The sequence below is a fragment of the Crassostrea angulata genome, chromosome 7 (genome assembly GCF_025612915.1).
Source record: "Crassostrea angulata isolate pt1a10 chromosome 7, ASM2561291v2, whole genome shotgun sequence".
In the NCBI taxonomy this organism is placed as follows: domain Eukaryota; kingdom Metazoa; phylum Mollusca; class Bivalvia; order Ostreida; family Ostreidae; genus Magallana; species Magallana angulata.
The window spans coordinates 2,575,610-2,602,867 of NC_069117.1; the positions used below are offsets into that span (position 1 = coordinate 2,575,610).

The 27,258-nt window shown below is 36.0% G+C and overlaps 2 protein-coding genes across 6 annotated transcripts; one reads left to right on the top strand and one right to left on the bottom strand.

Annotated features, from left to right (window-relative positions):
- Positions 1-1,503: 1,503 nt before the first annotated feature.
- Positions 1,504-9,687, top strand: LOC128192575 (obg-like ATPase 1). Of its 3 annotated transcripts, none has more exons than XM_052865360.1 (12): positions 1,504-1,585; positions 1,902-2,012; positions 3,832-3,914; positions 4,378-4,438; positions 6,325-6,452; positions 6,612-6,787; positions 7,020-7,094; positions 7,950-8,047; positions 8,209-8,352; positions 8,540-8,636; positions 8,861-8,983; positions 9,335-9,687. In XM_052865360.1, exons 2-12 carry the CDS (start codon positions 1,912-1,914, stop codon positions 9,443-9,445), a joined length of 1,197 nt encoding a protein of 398 aa, XP_052721320.1. In that variant the 5' UTR covers positions 1,504-1,585; positions 1,902-1,911; the 3' UTR covers positions 9,446-9,687. The 3 variants fall into 3 exon arrangements, with proteins under 3 accessions (XP_052721320.1, XP_052721321.1, XP_052721322.1); XM_052865361.1 differs by having other exon boundaries at positions 1,552-1,702; XM_052865362.1 differs by lacking the exons at positions 1,504-1,585; positions 1,902-2,012; positions 3,832-3,914; positions 4,378-4,438 and adding an exon at positions 4,484-4,491.
- A 1,750-nt stretch (positions 9,688-11,437) lies between these two features.
- LOC128192573 (uncharacterized) lies at positions 11,438-26,565 on the bottom strand. 3 transcript variants are annotated; one of them, XM_052865358.1, is made up of 3 exons: positions 26,223-26,565; positions 17,038-17,904; positions 11,438-16,488 (listed from the first exon to the last, which is right to left on the bottom strand). In XM_052865358.1, exons 2-3 carry the CDS (start codon positions 17,740-17,742, stop codon positions 11,689-11,691), a joined length of 5,505 nt encoding a protein of 1,834 aa, XP_052721318.1. In that variant the 5' UTR covers positions 17,743-17,904; positions 26,223-26,565; the 3' UTR covers positions 11,438-11,688. The 3 variants fall into 3 exon arrangements, with proteins under 3 accessions (XP_052721318.1, XP_052721317.1, XP_052721319.1); XM_052865357.1 differs by lacking the exon at positions 26,223-26,565 and adding an exon at positions 23,801-23,955; XM_052865359.1 differs by lacking the exon at positions 26,223-26,565 and adding an exon at positions 19,704-19,863.
- Positions 26,566-27,258: the final 693 nt, after the last annotated feature.

Below are 27,258 nucleotides of genomic sequence, written 5' to 3' on the forward strand. Positions count from 1 at the left end.
AAGATGTAAACATTTCCCATTATAAATCTCCGTAAGAAAATTGTTTTCGTTCCTGTGAAATTTTATGAGTGAAAAGGGATAATTGTTCAATGAAGATATCTTGGACATATTCCCTTTCATCGATTTCAATTGTATTTGCTTCCATTGCTTTTTGATGATTTTTGATAAAATTACACATACCTGTGAAAGAAATACAGTTGAAATCGTTAAAAGGGAATATATCCAAGATATCTTCATTAAAAATTATCCCTTTCCACTCAGAAAAATTCACAGGAACGAAAACAGATTGCTTACGGAGATTTATAATGGGGAATGTTTACATCTTTTCTCCATTCGGAATACACTCGGAATACATCAGTCGCGCAATTTTTTAACGTTATCATCCGGGCTTATTAAATTAATGGCTGTTGCAATGCAAAATCTTCGTAGACTTTCATTTTCGGGATGTGTAATGAAACCTGAAGCGGTAGAGGGGGCGTTTCAAAACATATAATCTGGACATTTTTTATATTAGTGGATGAACGTAGTTTGAGCACAGAGGTATTTACTATTATTGAAATATCAAGCAAAAAGTGGTGGAAGCAAAAACTCGGGACAAAGTATAATATATTTTTGATATGTATGTGTTTACAATCTTTGAAAAGAAGAAATAAAGAATGAATGAATGCATGACTGAATGAATGAATGAATGACATATGCATAATGATTAGAGATTTGTAACTACAAGTGTATTTTAATTATTGAGCTAATCGACCCACGAGCGTACATGTATATATCTACGGTAATACTTTAAAGAAAACAGTGTAATTATTTTCAGAACAAGTTCTACTCTATAGACATACATCAACATTACAATTATTTATTAATAAATATATCATAGATGCTTTTTACATTCTATAATAAGAAAATATCATTAACTAAATAAAATGTCAGGGTTATACTAAGTACCCTGAAATTTTTTTACTGTCGATGATAAATTTTTAACCAAATAAAAATATATTTATTATCATTATCGCTAAGATTGGGACACCCAAAGAGTAATAGGTTGACATTTGTTGAATCTGGAAGTGTGTTAATAATTGTATTACTACGTATTACATTATAATAGTTTGAGTTGTCATTACTTTCTCTTGAAGCACTATAGTACAAAATGGGGAGGGACGGAGGTTTCTGTGGAACATATAAATGTGGATTAACTTTTATAGTGTGAAAAGTACTAAGTTATAATTCTACAGAATAAATTAAATTTAAATACTACATGTAGGTTTAAGCTTATTGTGATTATTTTTAATTACATAAATTGACATACGAAGTGTTTTATTCTGATATGCCGGGCCCACAAAGCGTATTTATTAACAATAATTTATGCAAAAATATTAAAACAATATCAATGATTTATTTTAATATTTTTGCATAAATTATTGTAAATCAAGACTGTCATAAGATAACTCTATCGCATATTCTCGCCAACTGGATAATATACTTAATCTATTTCGATCGGGTTCGATGTATAGAAATAGAGGTCAGCACTTGCTTCCTTTTCCCGTAGGATTTCGCCATATTGGGTAAACCACGTTAGTTGCCGGTAACTATCGACATACTTGATTATTTTATTAATGTAGAAAGTCATATTGAAAGAGTTCAGGCTCAGAGTGTATGTGCATACCATTTTATGTTCTGGATGTGCTAGAATTTTTAACTGGTGAGGGGGTTGTAGTGGTCAGAAATTGTTGTTATGATTTAATGTTATGGTTCAGTCATTCATGATTGTTAACTGGTTTTGTAGATTCGTTTAGATAGAAACTAAAACAGATCGTTTATCATGTTTAGCCATCACACAAATGATTTTTTTATAATACCGATAATTTACCTGTTATCAATTGCTCTTTTTTTTTATTCAGCAATATAAGAATGCCACCAAAGAAGAAGGATGAGGCCACTGGTCCACCCCCCCTCATAGGGAGAATGGGGGTAAACTTGAAGATTGGCATTGTCGGCCTGCCTAATGTGGGGTAATTTACTGGTTTTCATCTTAGATATCGTTGAAGGCCCTAAATTCATTTTGGTCCTAGAGTCGTTAGATAGAATGTTCTATCGTTAAAATGACAGATGTCCTACTGACCCAGTTTAGCAATAGAATTCGTTCTACATACTCGCTTTGTAGCAAATAAAAAAATTTTACTGCGCTGTATCTCACCTAAATTTTCATATGACTGCTCTCAAATACCTAGAATGTTGCTCTTTTATAATCCCATATAACCACAATAACTGTTTTTGCAACGAAATCGCTGCCACTTTTAACATCACATTTGAAAATTCGCTGTTAATGGTTGCCATGTTAAAGATAAAATCCACAACATTTCAAGTGCGATTTTCGACAAAATGGCAGGCAAATTCAAACGCGTATTTTAACAAAATGCCTTGGCACGGCTCATTTAAATGGATATTTTGTTGACTAAACTACATATGCATGTTCAAAAAGGTTTGTAATGTATAAAAATGTCTTTTCCTCTGCATATTACAGTGCTCCAAGTTGCGACTAAAACAGTCACATTTGCAACTAAAATTTCAATTTTGCGACCAAAATTTCATAGTAACTCGCATTTTCGCGACCAAGAAAATTTGGACGTGCGATCGTCTCGAGATCGAAATTTGTCGTGATTGGGATCAAAATTCATCGTAATCGGGATCGAAATAAACAAAAAATTAACTCTCGGTCAATGTAATGTTTGAATAAATGTTAGCTTGAATCAAGCGTCGCTGGATTGTAGATTAACATTGTCAATCACTTGGCCACGATGGCAGAAAAACGAAAGCCAGGGCTTCTGTCGTTTGGGTTTACAAAAAAAAGTAAATAATTATGCAGGATGGCCAAATGCCATCCAACTTCCACAAAAGTAGGCCTCCAATCCTGCTGGCTGCATACTTTAAATTGTCAATTTGTTAAAGTGTAATAAAGGATATATGTTACTGCACAGTATATACAGGAGTCTTAATTATTTGTTTCATATTCAACTTGTTTATAAAATGATTATCAGTTATTTTGGCGAGTGAATTATTTTTTGATGGCGACCGTAAATTCTGAAATGGCGACCTACAAAAATTGTTGGTCGCCATTTAGCTACCTGATAGCAATTGAGACTTAGAGCACTGTAATATATTTAACAGACTGAAAATCGACGCGAAGCTGATCTGCTTCGCGGCTGCTACATTGCAAGTATATGGGACGAATTCTTACTGTGACCTGAGCGTAGCCTGGTCACAGTGAGATTATTCATTCTATAGAGTCGTGTCCCTTTCGTTCATCACATATGTCGTGAGAGATTGTCTGAGGTTAATGAATAAAAGTTATGAGTATAATAACTATAATTTAAAGTCATATGAAGGAATAGAAGTGCTTTATATGTATGTTATAGACCCCTTTATGGTAACTGCATTACTGCTATCTTGCAGGGAAAATTGATATAATTTGACAAAGTATTTGAAGGTAGATAATTAAATGACATAGATTAAACAATTGACAGTGTGTCATATATCACCAAACTATGTCATTTTGTCGTGCAAAAGAGAAGTACAGTAGTTACCATGAAGAGGTCTATTATTAATATATTATTTAATACAAGTTTATTTTACCGCTTAATGTGGCACAAATTCTTATGGTAACAAGCCATGGGCAACCGAGGATATATGTTAAATGGTTAGTTGTTAACTTAGTTGACGAAAATTGGTAAAAAGTAAAGGAATTTAAGGTAGAGAAATAATCAACTTATTTTGATATCTGTGAATTTTAGCATTTATATTGATTGAGATGTCTTCCTTTTTTTTTTTAAGGAAGTCCACTTTTTTCAATGTGCTTACTAAAAGTGCTGCCACTGCAGAAAATTTCCCTTTCTGCACAATTGATCCAAATGAAAGTAAGCAGTCTTTTGTTTTTATAATGTTTAAAATTTTGATTTTAATAATATTTTATCGCTATGCACATGCTCTCAATCATATTTTGACTCATTAATTAAATTGACTTTTTACCTTCTTGTTACATTGAAACAGAATGCAACTTTGAAAATTAAAAATTTGTAGCCATGTTGTTTTTTTTGGCTGATATAGATATTTGTCATTGGATATATATAGAACTAAAATGCCATATCATATAAAATCTTAAATGTAGTATAATATTTTCAGCCAATTGCTGATAAACTAGCTGAAAAAAATCAATTGGTGTAAAGATCCAAATGAAAACAAACGTATGAAAGTTATATTTTGCATCATTTGCCCTGGAAGGCCCTCAGCTATGGGAAATAATCTTGGAACCATTGTTTAATTGATATAAATGGGGAGTAATCTTAATCTGATTAATGTTGGACTTGTTTTAATGAACAGGTCGTGTTCCTGTGCCGGATGCAAGGTTTGAACATCTCTGTGAGCACTACAAACCAGCCAGGTCAGTGTACACTCTTTAAAGACAGTAAAGGTGGGCTAGTACAAACCAGCCAGGTCTGTGTACACTCTTTAAAGACAGTAAAGGTGGGCTAGAAATGCTTATCTTCATGTATCTATGATAGGCAGTATTATTAATATCTATATAATGGAGTGAATTCATACATTTATATGACTGGAGATGTTATTATTTATAATATGATAGTCAGAAACATTTCATCAATTATTGTAGACTATTAACGTTTATTTGCGTTTTAGAAAATTTGGCTATGTTTGCAGTCCTCATCGCAAATCAGGCTATTAGTGCCTTTATTTATTCAAGATCTATTATTTAACTTTATAAATGCAATGAATTAATATAAATCTTTACCTTCAAATTGATGGACTCAGGTATAAATTGAATATTAAAAGCTAGTAGCTCTTCTAAAGACCATGTTCCTTTTTTGGAATATTTTTTTTTTTAGCATGATATCTGCAAGTTTTACAAAAAAGAAAAATATTGTAACTCTGTTCTTTAACAAGTACCAATACATATAACGTCTTAAGATTCTTGAATTATCAAAGTGAAAAAACTCCCAACACTAATGTACATCATTTGAATTTAGCCAAAAATCATGTAGGCCAAATAGTAGTTACCTTTGAATAATTACTCATTTAGATGTCATTTTAACTATGTTACAATCCATGACCTGATACTAAAGCTTCCATGTATGCTCAATGTCAGGCCTTGTATTGCTGAATGTCAAGGCCTTGTATTGCTCAATGTCAAGGCCTTGTATTGCTCAATGTCAAAGCCTTGTAATACTCAATGTCAAGGCCTTGTATTGCTCAATGTCAAGGCCTTGTATTGCTCTTTGTCAGGCTTTGTATCACTCAATGTCAAGGCCTTGTATTGCTCAGTGTCAGGCCTTGTATTGCTCAATGTCAAGGCCTTGTATTGCTTTATGTCAGGCCTTGTATTGCTCAATGTCAAGGCCTTGTATTGCTCAATGTCAATGCCTTGTATTGCTCTTTGTCAGGCCTTGTATCACTCAATGTCAAGGCCTTGTATTGCTCAGTGTCAGGCCTTGTATTGCTCAGTGTCAAGGCCTTGTATTGCTCTATGTCAGGCCTTGTATTGCTCAATGTCAAGGCCTTGTATTGCTCAATGCCAAGGCCTTGTATTGCTCTTTGTCAGGCCTTGTATCACTCAATGTCAAGGCCTTGTATTGCTCAGTGTCAGGCCTTGTATTGCTGAATGTCAAGGCCTTGTATTGCTCTATGTCAGGCCTTGTATTGCTCAATGTCAAGGCCTTGTATTGCTCAATGTTAAGGCCTTGTATTGCTAAATGTTAAGGCCTTGTATTGCTGAATGTCAAGGCCTTGTATTGCTCTTTGGTAGGCCTTGTATCACTCAATGTCAAGGCCTTGTATTGCTCAGTGTCAGGCCTTGTAATGCTCAATGTCAAGGCCTTGTATTGCTCTATGTCAGGCCTTGTATTGTTTAATGTCAAGGCCTTGTATTACTCAATGTCAAGGCCTTGTATTGCTCTTTGTCAGGCCTTGTATTGCTCAGTGTCAGGCCTTGTATTGCTCAATGTCAAAGCCTTGTAATACTCAATGTCAAGGCCTTGTATTGCTCAATGTCAAGGCCTTGTATTGCTCAATGTCAAGGCCTTGTATTGCTCAATGTCAAAGCCTTGTAATACTCAATGTCAAGGCCTTGTATTCCTCAATGTCAAGGCCTTGTATTGCTCAATGTCAAGGCCTTGTATTGCTCAATGTCAGGTTTTGTATTGCTTAATGTCAAGGCCTTGTATTGCTCTATGTCAGGCCTTGTATTGCTCATTGTCAGGCCTTGTATTTTTTAATGTCAAGGCCTTGTCATTTCAAGATCTTTTTGATTGTCAGTAAAGTTCCTGCCTACCTGAATGTGGTGGACATTGCTGGTCTGGTGAAAGGGGCACACGAGGGGAAAGGCCTGGGAAATGCCTTCCTGTCAAACATCAGTGCCTGTGATGGGATCTTCCATGTTGTCAGTATGTGTGAATTTACACAGTCAAAGTTATGAAGAATTAAAAAAAGGGCTGTGTTAGACAGCAAATTTGTTGTGTGGTTTGTTTAAAATGTGAGTAGATATATTTTACCATTCACAGAATTAATTGTTTGTTGGTCACCATTGGTTGTTCTGTTTTTAGGAGCTTTTGATGATGACGAAATCATTCACGTAGAAGGGGATGTAGACCCCACACGTGATTTAGACATCATTCATGAGGAGTTGATGTTCAAGGACATGGAGTACATAAATAAAAATCTGGGTAACCTGGAGAGGGTGGTGGCTAGAGGCGGTGACAAAACAAAGAAACCGGAATATGTAAGTCTAAGTTTACATATGGATGAATATTTAGTCAGAATTTACCTTATGTCAGTTTGAAGTCTTGGTTTATTGATCTCCAAATTTTAACCAAACTCATTGAATGTATGTATAGTCAACATACATTTTACACCTTTGGCAATTCTAGTTTCTTCTTTGTATGCACTGTTATTTTTCAAGTATATCGAGATTTATTATTTTTGAGATTGATCCATTTTGATTTATTTTGCAGGACTGTTTCTGTAAAGTCAGAGATTTATTAGAAAATAAGAAGTGGGTCAGGATGGCAACTTGGGATGCCAAGGAGGTGTGTATTGTACACTTTGTTCTGTACTGTACACATACTTGTGATAGGTTGAAGACCCAAAAGTGTACAGGGCCCTCAAAAATACTGGAATTTAGGTGAATAAACTGTACACTGCCTATCAAAAATAGGTACCAAAACAGTTTTTATCGTGTTTCATATAATCACCATTTCCTCCAGAAATGTATAAATTAATCTAGTATAGATGAAAGTTTACATGTTTACCAAGTATGAAATAAGGAGACAGAGGGTCATTCTCTCTATCTTACATCTTGACATAATACTTATTCACATTTAGGAATAAGCAATGCTAAATAACAGCTGCAAATACAAACTTACATAAATTTCTGCACATATACATGTACCTTTAAAACATATTCTTTATTTTATGAAAATAAGCATGTTAATTCATTGTATATATTACCAGTATGTACAGAAAGCGGTGTCAGATTCATGTTTATTTCTAAAGTTGGCAAGATATATTCTTTCAAGTTACTAAACACTTCCTTTTGACAATAGTAGTTATATTAGTTTTTGAACAAAACTTGGCATAAAGTATCCTGGGTGAAAAGGGCTTCAGATCTGTACAATTTTTAATTTGTATTTTGCTGAAAAATATGCAAAAATAATCATTTAATGAAAATTTGGGCTATTACATGTGTTTGTAAGTTTTCATATGGGAAATAATTAATTTGAAGGATTTCAGTCTTATTCATACTGTTAACTCTAGGGATCAAAGAAAATGTGAGGATATTTTAGTTAACTTAATTATGAAAGTAAGGTAATATTAAATAATCATTATACTAAATATACAGCAAATTAGATCCTTAACAGTATTCCATCTTTTTTTAATTTCAGATTGAAATACTAAATCATCATTTATTTTTAACTTCAAAACCTGTGATATACCTGGTGAACCTTTCAGAAAAAGATTACATTAGAAAGAAAAATAAATGGTAAGTGAAAAAAAAACCATTTGATGCTACAATTATTTCTTTTAAGGTTTAAAAGTTTCAAATTCAGGGTATTTTAGAGAACGAAGACTTTCCAGACTTAATAACCAATACCCATACCCCCCTTAAAAACCCAATGACCTAATGAAATTAGAATTTGACAGGTTGGTCAAAATCAAAGAATGGATTGACAAGAACGACCCTGGGGCAATGGTGATTCTGTTGAGTTGTGCAGTGGAACTGAAGCTCCTGGATTTGGCTGATGAAGAAGAACAGAAGAAGTATTTAGAGGAAAACAAAACAACCAGGTACATACATCAGTTAACCGCAAAAAACTAAAAGGCATACACTCTCAGATTGCTAGAGATTTTCTCTTTCTTTGATCCACGTAACTGTTATCCCCCGAAAAACAGTATTATGTGTGACATTTGCTGAGACCTGTCACCATAACTCATTTTACTCTCGCTAAGATCAGGTCTCTGTGGTTTTTTGTAGTGCTTTAGAGAAGATCATCGTGAATGGCTACAAAGCCCTTAATCTACAATACTTCTTTACATCTGGAAAAGATGAAGTAAAGGCTTGGACCATTCAGGTAAGTGTGAGAACTTGGGCCATGTTCTACAGGTCCAGTGGCAAGGGCTAATGTCATCATTTCAATGTAATATCTTTCTCGCTTGCGTTTTTAATGAGAATAATGCAATTATCAAAATCTTTATTAAAGAATTTGATTAAAAAAAAATTGGTTGCTCTCTGTAGAATGAGACACTGATTTTAAATGCTACAAGGTGACTCAGTGAATAAAGTGTCTCTTTGTAGAAGGGAACGAAGGCCCCACAAGCTGCCGGCAGAATCCACACTGACTTTGAGAAGGGATTCATCATGGCCGAAGTCATGAACTACAATGACTTCAAGGAATTCGGATCTGAGGCAGAATGCAAGGTGAGTTTTTTGAAATAGATATGATTTATTGCTTTTCTACATTTATATATATGTAACATTGAATTATGCAAGTAGATAGCAAAATGTAACACTGGCATAACACATACAAATCTTGAACTGAAATTCAAAATGGTTTCCCTTACAGGTTGTTTGCAACAAAATTAAATTCAATCTTATTAATATCAAAGCATTTTAAGAATGATTTCAAAATTTGGATAAAGTAAAGTTTTCATGATTATTGGACCAGACCATTTGATATTTATCTTTATTAAAGGACAGTCTTTTACAGATATATTACTATTTTTCTATGAAGAGCTGGAATTTAAAAACATATATTTGTTTTTATAACAGGCAAATGGCAAATACAGACAGAAGGGAAGAGAGTATGTGGTAGAAGACGGGGACATCATTCTGTTCAAGTTCAATGCTGGGGCAGGTCTAACGGACAAGAAGAAAAAGTGAATAAAGGGGGATAATGTGGATTTTGATTAGTGCAATTTGCCAAGGAAGAAATGGAATGTGTTTGTTTTGTGTGGCATGATGCAGATAAGACAGGAGCAACAATTGTATTCATCATTTTTATTAAGGACAATTTTGGGCAGATGGGGGGGTTGAGGCAAAGGCAAAGTGACATCATGGATATTTTTTGTTTATGTTTTATAAACATGTACATTAAATGAAATAAATTAAAAGAAGAAAATACCTGGAATTGTTACTGTTCTACACACCTGGCCAGGTGAGGTTAGGCAATCATCAACATTAGTCAGACTAAATGTCAGTAGTCGCAGTACAAATGAAAACTATCTTCTGGAGGGATTTGCTTTTTTATGTCTGTTCTTTCTTTTAATCTAACTTCAAGTTTAAAAGTGTTTGCTGCAGATCTTAAATTGTTGTGATTTTTAAAAATCTTAAACAGTTTAAATTAAATGATAGTTGTACATTGTTATGAGAATGATAATGCCTATATTTGTATAAAATTTTAAAAACATTTCATTTTGCATGAAATTTATCCTCCTAAATGATTTAACTTTCCCATCATGCTAATGAAAAAAAACTGCATCGCTTTTGACTTTACCTTCGAATATTGTTCAAATTTTACATGATCATTATTGTTATTTAGTATTTCTATTTCATACACCAAATAAGTTAATACCAGTAAATACAATGGATCTTCTCTTAATTTCATTTCTGCTCATCTCTTTCATGTAGTATTCTAGTAGTTGAAGTGGTGAAGCTTTTAAAATTTTGACCAAACGCAGTATATATTATAGATTACATGTACTTAATAGTTTTGTTGGATTGATCTGTTGGTATACCCCCACCCACAAAGTTGAGGGGATATGTTGGAGTCACTCTGTTTGTGTGTCCATCTATCTGTAGACAAAATTCTGTCCTCATATTCACGTTGAAGCTTCTACATGAAATAATCTGAAAATTTGTACATATGATGACCACCATTTGAATATGAGCACCTGCAATTTTGTTCAGATTAGACAAGATTTAATGATTTGATGTCAGTTTTCCTCTTCCTCAGTTTAATATTGTATATGTTTAAAAGTAAGCCAGGTATTATAATCCTTACAAAAATTGTTAAAATCTTTAAACGCACTTTGACTTTAATAAGATTTATCATATATTACTAAATAGTCTGTCTACGGAAATATATTTGGTTAATCAACCTCAAAGATGGAAAGGTAACGGAATTGAATAACCCAATGTATGTTTTGAAGACTTGAAAAATGTTTTCTTTGTCGAGGTAACCCAAACCGGTCGTATCCATTTTGCCTTGTGTTTCTACTCGCCGGCAGCAGAACTAATGTATGCGTTTAAAGGGGTCTAATTTTATTTTTCTGTTTTTATTATTTGCAATGCTTTAGAATTGCATTGCTAATGATCAAATGAAATTTGGGTGCTAGTCGTTGAGTTTTAAGCAAGACACAGGGCTTACAATTCTTCGTCATGTAAACTAGGCTCGTACCCTGTTTTTGTTTACATAGGTTCAATATACCAGTAAAAAATTTTTAAAGCTGGTTTGTCTATCTTATTATTCATTTAAAGCATAAATAAACAGTTTCTAACGATTAACACGATTATTTTAGGTCTAAAACTGGAATTTTCACTTCAACGTTCGAAATGTAAACAAACGCTTTGTTTGCATAGCGAAGAATTGTAAGCTCTGCATGTAACTCGCTTATAACTCATCAAATGACACTCAACTTTTGGTTGCCCATTAAAATGCCTTACTAAAGCATTGTAAACATTAAAATCGAAAACATTATTTTTGACCAAAATCGTGACCACGCACCTTTAAATTAGTGGCAAATGACATCTAGTTTCATTCAGATATTGTTTACATCATAAATTAAATTTAAATTTGATCGATGTGTTCATTTTTTTTTCCAAGTTGCATGAGTCATGTGTGTAACTAACCCCAAAATATTAAAGAAAGACAAATCATTGTTTAATTATTTATACATCACGACATGTTGGTTTGTTATCACATTGTGCTTTGTTATCACATTCAGTCTAACACAGTCCGTCATGATATACACCAAGCCTCAGTAAGCGGCATCTCTCCAAAGCTGTACTTATCCATTTATATGATTAAGTCTATATTACATGTACATGGCTAGCCTACTAGTATTTGTTTATGCGTGTTGATAAATACACATTATTCTACATAGAAAGCTATGGCTATTAAAAATCTATTTTAAGGTAACTTCGAGCTGAAAAATTGCTTGACCATTTGATATTCCAGCCAATTTACTTAGATCTGGTTCGGATGAAAATGTTTTACGAAATATTGTTTCCTGTTCAATTCCATCCACAGAGGCACATTTCCTCAGAGAGTTTTTCATTTTCGTTAGCTTTAACGGGTCAGACTCAAACATTGCAAGAAGTTCATGAAAACTGCGAGGTCGTTCCGCATCTGCCGTATTTTTATCACAGTTTTTCCTTCTGCATGCCATTAATTTGTCAAAATCAGTTTTATTGGTTTGTGTGTCTTCCCGCAGTTCATCGCGTGTGTTTGGTTGAGTTTCCTCACTCGTACCCTCACTCTTAATGTCCGGACTGAATGCTCGCTGAGTACCCGGATGTAGAGGGGGTTTAGTTCCGTAACCGTCATCTGACGTCGTTGAAGCTAACGATGTTTCCTCGGTTTTGTCATCGCTTCCTTTTCTTTTCTTTCTCAGTTCAATGGACCGTTTCCTTGATCTCGTTTCATGACGTTGTTTTACTGATCTTGGAGTCTGGATCTTGTTAGAAACGGGTTTATCTTGACAGTCGGCCTCGAACAAACTCCGGAGATCCGGTGCACTGCGCGAATGGGACAAAGTCAACTTTCCTCGCTCGTCCTCACTTGAACTGAAAAATTCCAGCATCATCGCAATCCCCCTGGCGATTTGTCGTCGCTTTCGTGGTCCTCTGGCGTCTACAGAACTTTCACTGGAGATTGAATCTTCCCGTTCTAGTTTCTTTGTGAAAATCTCCCGCATGTTCGCTACCGATGTTGCCCAGTTTGTGTCGGATGTCTGGGTTTCCACGCTCTTTTGTATCATGTCCGCTGGCATTGATTTACGATGACTGAGGGCGATATTTTTCTTGAATCTCCTCTGTGCTTTATCGTTTTTCTTGATGCGAGAATCCTCACCTTCTGAACAATCTCTTGACGCTGACTCCCGTGATAAAGATGGCGACAGTTGAATTCGAATAGATGACGTTTTGGTCTCTGTTACAGGGACACAATTCGTTCCCTCGTCACGTGTTGTATTTACATGGTTTTCCGTTTGTATGATTTCCTCCTTTTTTACTGAAGCACGTGGTTGTGGCCGTTTCCTTGGCAATGGACTTGGTCGTCTAGGTTTTCCATTGATTCCAACCAGGACATTAAATGGACCCGAACAAGCAGTGAACACCTCGGACTTCAAAATATCTGTACAAGTGTTCCGTGGCGCTGGTGAATAATCATCCGGGTTCGTGAACTGTTTTCTCAGCTCTGTCGGGTCCACTGATTCGCTTGTCGACCTTGCGTTCGAAGCTCGAAATTCGCCAAGAAAATTCTCTAATGAAGCATTGATTTGCGCATTGTGATCTACTTCATCCACTCGTGTCTTTGGTGATTGTAATGCATCACTTGACACTTCTGCGAGGAGAGTCTGAAAAGATTTATTGATGTCTTCAAATTCACGCTGAGTTTCTTTTTCAACTTCGGCTATACATTCATCTCGATAAACATTAACATTGTAATCTGAGTCTGAAAAAGTTCTTTTAAATTCCGGACGAGAAGAGTTTGTATTAAATGATTTGGACCTACCGAGGGAAGTTGCTCCTTTGCTCCTCTCCTCATCAATATCCAATTGTTTGTAAATTCTGTTCAATTCAGACAAAGCTTCTTCCATCTTCTTCATTTTTCGAGAATGTTCCTCACGACTTTCGCTTTCGATATCCTGTTTCAAATTAATGTCCGGTTCAAATTTCTTCAGTGTAGAAACAACCATGTCGAGTTTGTTCTCATCACTCTCGATAATCTTCGTCCGTATTTGATGCAATCGTGTCTCCACGTCTTCTGCGAGTTTTCTAAGTTCTTCCATGGAGCGCAGGACTTGTCTCTCAACATCACACGTCCGTTCGGGTGGGGTGGGAGGCTTTTTTTGTTTACGGACTTCCTCCGTCTCCGACTGATACTCAGCAAGGCCGGTACTTAACAGCTTTTCCTTGAGTAAGTGAGGATCTAGCTGATAATTCCCATTGATAATATGCGGAAATTTTGTGAACTGAGGGTCAATGTAAGTTGCTTGATTTTGAATATACGTAGACTGCTCCATAGATGAAATGAGATCCTCGGTTTCGTACTGATCTTGCCAGCTAGGCTTATATCCGAATTGATTAGCCTTTCCTGATACTGTGGGGTTCAGGGTTTCGGCCTTGACAGTAGATTTAGTTGGGAAAAAGATTTGACCTGTACTTGATACCGTTGGTGATAAAATGGAGGAAGACCCAGTGTCATCAGTTCTCTTTCTTTGAACACTAGGACTCAGGGGCTTCTTTTGTAGGGATGATCTGATATCTTCGAGAACCTCATCTAAGGCATCTACGCTACTCTTTGTATCCACTGTCAATTTCAATGGTTGAATTGTCGGCGTTATATATGGTTTTGCCTTAACTATTGGCTTTGCCTGCCTCTGTGACGCAGATGGCACTAACGTGCTTTGCACAGCAGGGCTTTTCTCAAAACCGACGTAACTGTTTCTTTTTAATCTTGACGAGTCACTAGGTGGAAGAGGACTTGTGGATATAGAGGGTTCGTTTACTTCATTGACTAACAGTTCCATGTTTGTCATTTCTTCTATCTCCTTCCATATTGGATCCTCCGTGAATGGTATTGTCTGTAGAGTTCGGGCTTTCACACGTTCGATACTCACCAAACCTTTATCACTTGGCATATTCGGTGACCAGACATCGTCGACAACGGGAGGTTTTTCCGCTTTTAAAGTGTTGATTTTTCTTTCATAATTGTTTGACTGTGGTGATGTGGGACTATCAATCTGGTTTGACACTTTCAAGTATACGGTTTTTGATTCTTGAATTTGAGCTGGTCGAACAAATTGTTTTCGTTGACGCATTGGAGTCATGGTAGCTGGAGTGGATGGGGTCTTAGTTACGTCTGTACTCTCGTTTCCACTGGCGTCAGAATCAAATTTCCGCCTAAGATCTCGAACAGTTTCAATTTTTATATCCTGAAGTTCATTGATTTCATCCTCTAGTCTCGAAAGCCGCATGGGTCTCTTCTCCGCGTCCAAATTTGATAACGTTTGCGGAGGCCAACCCTGCCGGCAAATTACGAATGGGCTTAGAACAGATTCCTCGACACACGCGCTTCTCATGTCCGTCTGTTGTATGTTATCCCCTTTTATATCTGTCATCAAGGGGTTTTGAACCCATTTGTAACCACATTCGTCTATTGGATCACTATCTTGTTGTGATCTTGAGTCCTGAACTACACGAAATATCCTATGTGTATTTGTTTCAGAAGACTTGACTTTCGGTTCGAAATACGAAGTGGGTGTCTCTACAGATCCCAGTGTTTTTATTCGTTCAACAGGCTGTGGGGGCGCCTTTGTTACAGTCACGGATGTTGATGATACTGCAATTGTCTGTGGCACCGGAACTGGGGTTTCGGGCTCTACAGCCCAAGCGTTCTCAGAAATAGATGACAGAGGTTTGTCACCTTCGATAACTACCGGTTTTTTCATATACTTCTCCCATTTTTTGATTCTCTCGGAAACTTCGATGTCGTAATCCACATCGGAAAACATTCCACTCTCCATAGCAGGGACTGATATACTTTTTGTAACAGATTCCTTAGAGATGACATCATCATCTTTACTCCGATACACCGTTGTTTCTGTTTTCTGATACTCTTTGAAGCACGGATGCATAAAGTTTGAAGGGAGTTGATAGGAAAATCCTTTATCTTGAGTGTTAAGCTGATTTTCTGATCTTGAGATATCTTCGATCTCACCAAAATCTAGACCACGTCTTTGCAAGTAGGGGCTGGCTGTTGCTGATTGGAATTTCCTCTCATATTTTGGAACAGTATTTTGAAACACCGCACCGTTTTGATATTGGGGCTGATAGTTTGTAACATGAACAGGCTTTCTGGGTACCTGGGGAGAGTACCTATGCGGTTTGGCGCCTTCGTCATGATTGTTCCGCGGGTCAATTTTGGTTTGGTAAAATCTTGCACTTTGTGTCATCGATGGAATTTGCAAACGGAGTTTTACCTCACTCTGAAAAGAATCACTTGGTCTACCGTAACCATCTAAAGACGCGGACCGCCTCTTCTCTTTGTTGACATCACGGTGTTCCACGGTAACTGGAAACTTTGAAGGCCGGGTAGTATGAAGTTTCTTTAGTTTTCCATTTTCAAATTCACTTTCCAAATATTGTATATTAGATTCCACCAAATCATCTAATGAATCCTCATCGCTGTATGATTTTCTCTTACTTTCCATTCTGTCAATGGCTTTTTTTATTGGAACAGGTTGATTTGACTGGACTTCCTGAAAGTTTATCACTTTCTCCTCACTTTTGTCGTGCTTATTTCTGACATTTATTGCAGGATTTCTTTGACTCTCTGCTGTGTATCGTACATATCCACCAGAGGGCAATTCCCGTATTCTATTTACAGAATCACCCGATCTAGATTCCTGGTCCCGGCTTGTCTCCTGCTTAGTTCCGGATACGTTCTGGATCTTCAGAAAGTCACTCTCCTGTTTTGGTATTTTCCTATAGCTTCCTTGCACAATGGGTCTCTTTTCCTGGCCCACGGTCCTTTCTCGCCGCTGTCCCCCGTCGCTGCTGGTCTGACCTGGTGATTTCGACGCACGAATACCTGGACCTATTTGTCGCAGTGTAATTTGCTCCGACGAGGAAGATCCATTCTCCACTTGTTCAGTGTTATCGTGAAAAGTCCGCCTAACTTCAAATGTTGATGATGACACCTGTAAATAGACACGTTCTTTTTTCTGATGAAAAGTTTCTACATGTTAAACAAATCAAAAACTAGTAGGTGTAAGCTTACACGATATCTAGAACTACGATTAGTCAATTTAGAAAACTAATTCTTGCTAAAATAAACTATTTCTACCTTGTTGTCTAATGCTAGTTCTCAGTAGAGTTAATATAAACTCGTCTAATGTTAATACACATTGAATTTACCTTTCTGCTGAATAGTTTAGAAAACAGATACATAGCAAACCCTGCTTATGAAAATAAAGCCTAACATCTCCCTTTTCCAGCCACATAATAAGGCATCCCTGCGATATTTTACCTAGGAGCCAACTTTACTTATCTTGAAGTTAGGAATAAACACGATAAGTAAAAATTTACAGAGTGAATAAGACACAGCGCAAAATATTTTCATCTGCATACGTGAAAAATAAGGCATCAAACTCCTTATCTTCAATCAGGTTTAAGTATCCAGGGTAAACAGACGTTCTTATCATTTAAAAATAAGAACCTATAATTTATCATCTTCACATTTCTCCTACCTGCGGAGCTTTTGAAGATTTGTTCCAATCTTCCAAAGTGTCGGGCAACTGAGTGGATAGCTTGGAACCTTGGAGGGCTCGTTGTCTTAATTTGGTTATCCCTGCTTCCGGAGAGTTCACCTCGTCATCTGATGTCACTGTATAATCAATCCTTTGATTGCGCCTTTCTTCCAGTTTCTGAAACTTATTCTTTGGATTTCCATTTTTGTCGCGGTATTCTGAATCACGAAATACTCCCGCTCGTGTAGCCTGGCGATTCTTCATATTTTGATTCTCCAACCTGTTATATTCATTTTCATTTATACTGTAAACACCATTGTCAGACGTTCCAGTTGGTTGTCTTTTTTCATACTTTTTAGTTTTCTTGATGTTTAATGGGTTTTTCACCCACTTTGTCTTGTTGTTAGCATCCGAGTCGGATGCGCTAGAGCTGTAATTGGGGAAGCCCCCCTCGTCCGACTGTGGTTCGTTGTACAATGAATGTCGCATACCATGTTTTAACTCTTGTTGTCTCTGATAATATCGCGAGGCCTTGCTCTTCTTCTCTTGAGCTGCAAGGAACCGTTTTTCGTCCATTGAATTTCTCATTTTATTTTTCCCTGGAGGCCCCGCGCTTCTTGAGCGTCGCTTTACTTCCGCTGAGCGCGAGTCGTAACTTGTCGTCTGCTTATTGTTTGAAGCCCTCTGCGTTCTTCTATCCGCCATTTCCCAATCTACAGAAGAGTTCCTGTCTGCCTCTGTATCTAATGCATTTCTGACGTTCAGAGGCAGAGAGTGGGTGTGTCGAGGGGGGAGGGGTGGCTGTTGTTCAATGTGAGATTTCCCCGATTGCTTCCCTCCGATGTTCCTGAGTTTCTCATCGGCACTCTACAAAATTATATAAAAAACACTTTTAAAGATTTATCTCAATATAACAGAGTCTAATGGATATAATGTAAATTTTGCACTTGGCATTCAGAAAAACAAATTTTTAATACATTGATAACATTATCGAACATGAATATGATGTATCAAAAGAAGGCACATTAAAAAACATGATAGTGTTTTATGTTTCAAAGCTAGTCTTATTTTTAATGTTTGTGATTACGCTATGCAGCTTTGCTTTATACCAATAGATTCAACATTCAAAACAAACCGTTTCAGAAATACCTGTGTTTTCAGGAAAGGCGGAAACGGGCAAAACGTCATACAGTGACGTTTGTTTGGTTTTCAAAATTATTTTTAAAAGAAACTTGATTTTTTTTCTCGATAAAAAAAGAAGACCTTTTATTATAATGCCCTTGTTTTTGAGGTTTTCGTATTTGTTTTTATGTCTGAAGTGCAGAGTTCATTACCACACAGTGCTGTTATTACGGATATTGTTATAATAGGAGAAAGAAAACAACAACAAAATTGTCTTCCACGTAATGCCCTGCCTCACCCCCCCCCTTTCTGAAATGACCAAACTGTCTATTACAAATTAACAATTTTTAATTGTCAATGAATCCATGACTAGACTCACTGACAATTAAAAATTGTTAATTAGTAAAGGACAAAACGGTGAAATCGGTCACAAGAGTCAGCTTGCACATAAACTCCTCTTGAATGTTGAAAACATGGAGTTATAACAAGACATCGACGATTTCTGATTTAACATGCTTTCCTTTTTTATTACTTATGAAAAAATTATTCTTTGAAATGTGTTTTTACTCTATTGATGACTCAAACAGAAACCATACAATATTAAAAATAACTTTTTAGTTCAGGCTTTTGGTTTAGTTTCTTTTCAACGGTATTTTGAATCAGAGGGCCATTATGATGAGAACATGTCTTTGGACAGCTGCTCAGTGAGTCACTGTGTAAGAACGAATCAGACATCTGTGGCGTTCACTGGAACTGATGAGTTATATCATACAGTTATATGTAATATCAGGCCGTGCTACGTGCTATCGTAGTTGAGATGTTGTTACCTTACCAAAACCGCTCCGCTTTGATTGACAATATGCGAAGACTTTTTAATCTCCCCAGACACGCCAATTGCACGTGTAGACAAATGATCATTGGAGATTTTGAGATTTTCAGATATTTCTGATTGTAGTTATTGGCAAAACTGAGCTATAAAACATGGGCGAATAATTTATTTAAAAATTTTTGAGTTCCTCAAAACACCACATAATATAAAGAGGAACACAGCATAGATAAATACAAAAACGATGCATTACTTTTGCCAGGAAATAAAACTCGTAAAAATATGGCTGACTTTATAGAATATGTCTGACTTTCATCTATAAATAACTGAAAGATCGGGTTTGGTGGCAATGCAGGTTTGTTCTCTGTGATTTATATCAACAGTATGTCAATTGCATCTGTTCAGGAGGAAAAATATTTTATTCCGTATTCTGTATACGATTGCAAAGGGTGTTCTTTAATATACTTCACTTACTAATCCATATTTGCAACAAACTCTAAGAGTCATTCAATGTTTGAATTTAAAATTAACAATATATCGATGTTTTGTTTACATACTTTCCTCTGAAACTTAGTGTGTACTTCCTAACCTTGGCGTTAATTTTGTTACAGTAACTCCTTAAATCTCTTAAACAATTTTCATATAGAATAACTATACTTTATTGAAATACAAGACCCTATCACTAAGTTAACAGCGATTAACACCTGAGGGTACTTACATCACGTGACAGTCCGATCACAACTGAATCCTGACCTTTCTGGTTCCTGTTCTGACAAAATACTGAACTAAAACTCCAAAGTAAGAACTTAAATCTATCTTATCCTAATTACTTATCGAGAACAGAATCACTACTTTCCTCAGACGTTGAAAGATATCGAGGTACTGACTCATTTTCAAAAGAAGCAAAAGCAGTAAACCGTGTGGAGCCCGATAGCAAACGCTTACTATCTATAAATAGACAACGGAGGGCTTTCAACAACAACATTTTTACAAAATAACTATGAAATTCTTGAACAAGACCAGAGAACTTGGAACCGTCGGTGATGATGCCTGACATAGAGCTTGCCTCCAGCGTCCTCTATACCTTAATCGTCATCTCATACTTAGCATTTTCAGCTAATCCAGTGTATTTTTTTTCTATATTTCCTCATACAATATTGTTTGATATTTTCATTACTAGCTTGTGAAACATGTTTCGTATGCAGAAATCATTATTCTTGTCAATCGAACAAAATTAAGCGATGTTAAAAAAGAAAAAAAGTTAATTTTTTTAAACTGATTTTGTAAGAGCGCATCAACTCCATGATTGGTGTTGTGGCTGGCAATGACCCACATTAAACATTCCTTTCTTTGTTGATTTAATTACTAAGCTTCCTTGATTTTTCACACAAATTGGTAATCCTTATCCCTGCTGTGCATTATAAGTGAAAATATACGATCATCAATGCATGTTCCATATAGAAATCAATGTCTTCTTGCTTGCGAGTTACAATCTATGTCAATACATGCACTGTAAGATACAAGGCAATTAGGATGTTCAACTGAGGTAGTTTGAAAGAGGCACGCGAGTTCAGAATCCTAATTGCTTCATGCGGATTTATCCGTGCATGTTCTTGGCATGTTAACAGACGGATTTTACAAACTGTATTCCAGAGATACTACATTCCTTGACATTGTTATGTGATGGTGAGGAAAAACTGAAAAGCTTTCATACGTCTGTTGACAAATCTACATATACATGTTCAATTATATAAAGAACAATTAATTGAATAAATTTTAGCTTTAAAATTTGAATATATTTACAGATTTCAAGCAGACTACGGCAATATAGTGGGGTAAAAAAAATGTAGATTGGAGTCCGAGCAACTAGTGTTTTATACAAGATTTGAAAATTGATTTTCAATACATTACAGGATACATGACATTTGTCCATAACCTCACTGAGCCATGTCTAGTTGATGTTTCTTTCTTTAATCATGAAAATAAAAACAAACTCTTTATCTGTAACAGTTTATCTTCCTGAAAATGTAGTTTTCCCTTTCTTTTGGTATAATTGTTTTATATGGTACACAATGAATGATTCTGTACATATTCATTCCTAAAGAATCTATTGAGATATGTCATTCATTGCAAACTTAGAAACAAAGATGATCCCTCTCTCTCTCTCTCTCTCTCTCTCTCTCTCTCTCTCTCTCTCTCTCTCTGTCTCTGTCTGTGTGTGTGAGTGTGTGTGTGTGTGTGTGTGTGTGTGTGTAGGTATAAGACATCGTATCTTCCATTAAATTTAGCCACGGGTTTTGCCAGAGTTTGCTTTGTTTAATCTAACCGTTAAAAGGGTACTGAGTTATAGTTTATATGTTATAGTATATTCATATATTATAGATGGTTTACTCGTTCGCCTTTTAATGACCGATTAAGGGTGTTATGATGCTTGTTCTATGTTACATTATTAGGATAACTCGGCTGAGCGAGGTCAATATTGTCATGTGCTGGGAGCCGAAATTGCTCATAGCCTTAATTATTTGGCAAGTCATCAGCACTGCTCATAAAGGTTGTCCTAATTTATCGAAGAACGATTTCTGTGTACAAGTTAATCGATGGACACTTGAAGAGTTGTGCTAAGAAATCTGTTAGTGTTAAATAGCAGCAATTTGGAACTCGTGATTTAATGTTTAAGACATTCACCAATTACAGTAGGTAGTGTTGTAGCTTTGATTGGCTCCATCACTGACACTATATACTTCCATTCCTACAGTCACTAATGTTAGAGAAGCCCAAAGACAAGATCTACCTGGGGCCCAGTAGGGTTAATATATAGTTGCTTTAGGGATGAAAGACGAAAACGAGGGGATGTTAAGCAACAAATGTTGTATGCACCTGACTCAGGCCTCTCAGACATAGTAAGGCTTCTACTAATACATTTTGGTTAATAGCCTCACTCCAGGGTCAGCAGTGGCATACAGCTTGAGCTCCCTCCTACCACGTGGAAGAGTATTAAAAACGTTGGCCGTGGTGTGCGATCGTACAACCCTTATTGCTGCAAACAAAACCGGTACAAGATGGACGAAATGAAATGACAATGTCTTTAAAATTGTCACTGGGATCCCTAATTTCATTTCATAAGTAAGAAGAATATCGACATTTACAACAGATATATATACAATATAATTGAAATTAGACTTTTCAATCCGCTTCTCTACGATACGTTATACAAGCAGTGATCGTACGTGAGCAGATCTTTATACAAGCAGTGATCGTACGTGAGCAGATCTATATAAGATCCAAGTTTAATTAGATTGTAGATATATATACATGTAATACTCAACAATTGTTGTACGGTAACAAAAATGAAAGAGGCATTTGTCATATTCCAAAATCAATGTTTTTCTCCAATTTAAAGTTTATACAAGAGGTTAAGTGCATGCCATTTGTACATATCTTTTTTTTTAATAAATGAAACCAATATGCATCGTTGTCACGGAATGTTGACGATGTAAGTTTATTTATAAGGTAACTTTGTTGTTCAAGCGTAGAAGCTCTCCATAATATATATGTAGACTGACGGTTACCTTAGACACGTGTAAACAAAACACACGGTTAGTTAGAACAAGCACACGGTAATTAGATTAAGACGTCTGTGCGTTGTAACTTTATCAGTTACCGCCGGGGGTGTTTGAATTATTCGCAGTAAATATGCAGGCATAAAATTGCAACTTTTTGCCTTCGTAAATTCAACCATTGGACTATTATTTCCTCTGTTCAGAAAGCATGCTTAGAACAACATGTCTACGAAATTTTCAAGCTTTATTTAACCTAGAGTTGTGCCATGGCTAGATGAAGAAATAGATTAGGAGGAAACAGCTGATAAATGAAGTCATCGTAGCGGGGCAGAAAAAGTAGGAGATGTTCTGATGGTACTGACTGTCGGTGTTAACACGGTACATAAACGGCCTGACAGCGCTGCTTTGGATTACTTGTCATAGTTGTATTTTAGATTATATGAAAAACTTTATGAGCAAAAACTGGAATGAAATGTATACTTGTGACTCCTCAGAATCTTATCAATATCACACCTGTGCTTCCATTGAGATCGAGGTCAAGACTCAGCCTGAAGATGCAACCAATTTTCGATGAAAGACGAGCATGGCATCACAGTCAAGATAAGAAATGGCAAATGTGAATAAACAGTAAGGAGACCTCTGCTGTAGAAGCCAAAATGATAACTGAAATCCTCTATAGCTTGAGGAAACGGTTCAAGCTATTTCCTGTGTAGCTTTGTAACCATTATCTAATTAGCAGGAACTAAAGAAGTATTTTATCCGAGCTTATATAACTGTTTCACTGCCAACATCTACATAGATATCGGTCGTACCTAATTGTACAAAAGGAACTCTTAATCAAAACTTGTTAATTTTTATTTTGATGTAAACATAGTAAACTTTTCATCATATACACTCCTCTTCTCATTGCAAATTCCTGAGATAATTATCGCTTTCTTCAAGACAAACATGAAAACTAAGACGATAAAGGCAATGTATCTGAACTGTCAAAATGAAGTTAGCTTCATTCTTTGAGGAAAACATGGATGCTAATGAAGAGCATGTTGGTTTACATGTCCGATTCTTTGATAGAGATTCAGGGAGATTTGTCTGATCTCCGAACATCTAAACCCATGTGAAACTGTAGCAACAAACTTCTCTTATCTGAACACATGTTATGTAACGTTCTGTGCCAAATCCAAAAGACCTGTAGAGATTCTCCAGAATAAAAACCTTCCAGGTACGACAAAAAGCAGACATACACACGAGTACTAACCTTGAGTAGATTTAGGGCGAGTTTTTTCATCATGGCTCCGGTCAGAAGAACGCAGAAAACACTAGTGATGATGGAACAGAGAGGAGGCTGACTACCACATAGCTCACACTCATAACTACATCCCAAACAGATTTTTATTCATGTATTTTTTCTCATATCTTCTATCTCAGTAAGTAACTTCCGTCGTCAGAAGATTCCATTACAAGCTGTAGGGGGTACTAGAATCAGTTCGATTTTTTCTCACTGATGATTTTCATTTTTGGAAAATGATGTCTGTATTTCTGATATTTCAATTATGTTTAATGATGTTTCAAGTAATAAGTTATCTCATTTACGTTTTTGTCCTGTGACTTGCAATCCCCTCTAAGGCTATACCTCCCCGTTGTATTGATGGCAGTTTCCGCCCTAATCACTAGAGGTACCTCGCACTAATCCCTTGAGATTCCAGATGCGATATACCTGTGAGGGGGTTCATTATGGGAGGAAGGCCAAGCATAGCTTTTATATTTGTAAACAAACAAAACCAACAAGCAAGAAAAACATATATTCTTGTGTCATTAATGTTTTCAATATGGCGGCCAATGTATGGCCATCATTAGACAATTTGCTGCCGCTTTAAAAAAAAACGCAATTCACGGGTTATTTCTTCAAGATTACCTCTAGAAATCGCGCTTTTTGCTCTTAAACATATGGCAAAAAATTAATACCCAATATTTGTTATCGTTATTTCACCATGCCAACTGCTACTCAACTTTTATATTTGAAAATAAATTGTAATTGGTGTTATGCCCACATTTTTCAACGTTATTTGGGAAAAACCCAGCTGTGACCGTGTCCACTCTTATATCAAATCAATATTTTCAAGTTAGCATGAACTTCCATTGTATAAGTTAAAAACATCAACATTATTTTATTTTATTCTGATTTGTTTATTAACCTTTCAACCTGCAAAATACATGCATATCGTCAGAAATTACAAATGTTTGCAATCAAATGTTTTCAATCTGGTTTAAATTCGATACAAAATAATTAATATTTATTTACTGACTGTTTTATCGAAAGCAGTTTTGAAAGAAACGCAAAATTAGAAGTAGATCGATATATCTTTTATTTGAAAACATTTATGAAAGCATGTGCTCGTTTTCTTGTGAGTAGCGGCCTGAAAAAGAGCCTGGATTCTATGAATATCAAATGCATTTCAAAGTAACACATATTTTAGGTGTGTGGCTACTTTGCGTCCCTAGCTTATCTTACGTGTGGAAAAAAATACTTCGACAAAATTGAGTAATTCCAATTTGGAGGGAAAAAATTAATTTTGGCCCAACATACAATGATACACATTCACAGTGATTAGTTATGAATATTTCATTCTTTGATAATAACGACTTCCTCTTGTAGTTCGGTATCAGCCGATTGAAGAATGTCAGACTACCCAAATCCCCTTTACCCCTAATCATATTCAAAACCCACCTATCTCATATAATAAATCATCATTCCAATTGCAATATTAAAAAAAATCAGTCTATGTAAGTTAGATGACTACATCACCAATCATTTCATGATTACAACTAGAGTTGTCTTTCCTGATGTCGCTATTTGTAGCAATGTATCGTGTTGTAATTTTTTAATTTACTGGGTGGGTGTAAATACACAAAATTTACAACATAACAAATGCATAAACCTGTTAAATCCTTTACTCTGGAGAGTTGGTATACCTGATTGATAATTAAATCACTGGTAATGCAGAATTGTTCATATAACAAGGCACAACCCGGCGTAAAGTTCTGAATTCAATTCAATAGTTCATGAGAAATTGATTATAAAATAATTTTACAAAAGCCACGCATATTTACGTTTGGCTGCTTCCCTGGCTGCTTGCATTGTATTCTATGTATACATTCTCCTACAGATCCCACCTTCCTCCCGTGCGTTGCGCCATATGTATGGCTCGGCGTGCTTATCAAGTCAACACAGACAGATATTTCCCAGTGTTTCTCCAGACCATATGCTGTCTGATCTCCCAAGGAAATGTCTGATTATAAACCGTATTCAATAGAGGAGAACACAGCCTCTTTGAAAATGTTACCCCACCCTTAATCTTATATAATCCCTAAATATTCTTTTTATAAATGAATGATGGTATATTATATGGGTGATTATCAAACTCGCCAACTATTTTGATGCAAAAATAAACATATTTAGTATCATTTTAAGTTAATAATTTGTTGTCTGAAATTATTTACAACTCTTAAGTTAATTAAATAATGCACATGTATGTTTTACATGACATTAGGGTATTTTTACTATTTTCTTTGGTATACCAAGATTTGGTCTATGACGAGTAAGTAACTGAATGCTTCAAACTTGTAAAATAATAACATGAACTTTAAAATACCCATGACATTTGAAATTAATGACCTACCGCTTTATAAATGCCTCCTCCCCAATCTATACCGATGCTTGACCGGCGGACACCCTCCCTCAGACAGCCAATAATCCGCTGAAAGCGTGTATCCCAAATTCACTTTGGCTGTAAGATTTCAACACCGATCAAATCTTCCAATCTTTAAACTAGTTTTTTGCCTATCTCTGCCTCCAAGAAATATGTTGGATGGATGAGTCAGCCCTACAGACCCAAACAAAGAGCCATCCTAGGGGGAGCTTCACGTGTCAGTTTTCCCTTTCCTATCGGTACCTATCAAGACGTATTGGCCGACAACGTAGGGGGACGTACGCCGATATGGTACCTCTCAGTCTCAGTTTACAGTGACCTGACGTTAATCGACGTGCAAAAACTTATAGAAGGCGCAGTGAAACAATCAGAAACAATGTATTAAGACGTGCACAATATGGCCGAAGAAACCGGGATCTGGAAGATCCTTATGAATGTCAGCTTCCATCTATAAATAAAATCGGCTCTTCATTTCATTCAATGTGATGTTTGTCAATTACTGATAAAGCAGGATATTTTAAGATCTGACATGAAGAAGACTATGATTTTTACAAGGCAGTTACATTTAGATGTGGTAGAAAGAGATCCTTGTTAGAAATAAGCCTTGAGAAGTGCAAAATCTGTACTTTATGTTTATCATTGCTCTGCACTCGCAAAGCAAAACCATTCATTCCATTTATAAATATCAATAAGAACTAAAACATCAGGCCGGGTGATTCATGTATCAAGCGAACTATCAGAGCTTAAATCGAGATCTCAACTTCAGAGCACTCACGAAGAGAAACAATGATTCCGTATCTTGAAGAAATTTCCAATGCCTAAACTTTGAGTTCAGTCTTATTGTCTGACAATATCATACTTATAGTGAATATTTTACCAAGTGTTAAGTAACCCACATCCCCATAAAATATTTAACTAATTTGAATAATTAAAGTAAGATAAACCTATTCAAACTTTAAACCTGTTCGTTATTATGTACATACTGTTTCTGATATTGTAAGATAAA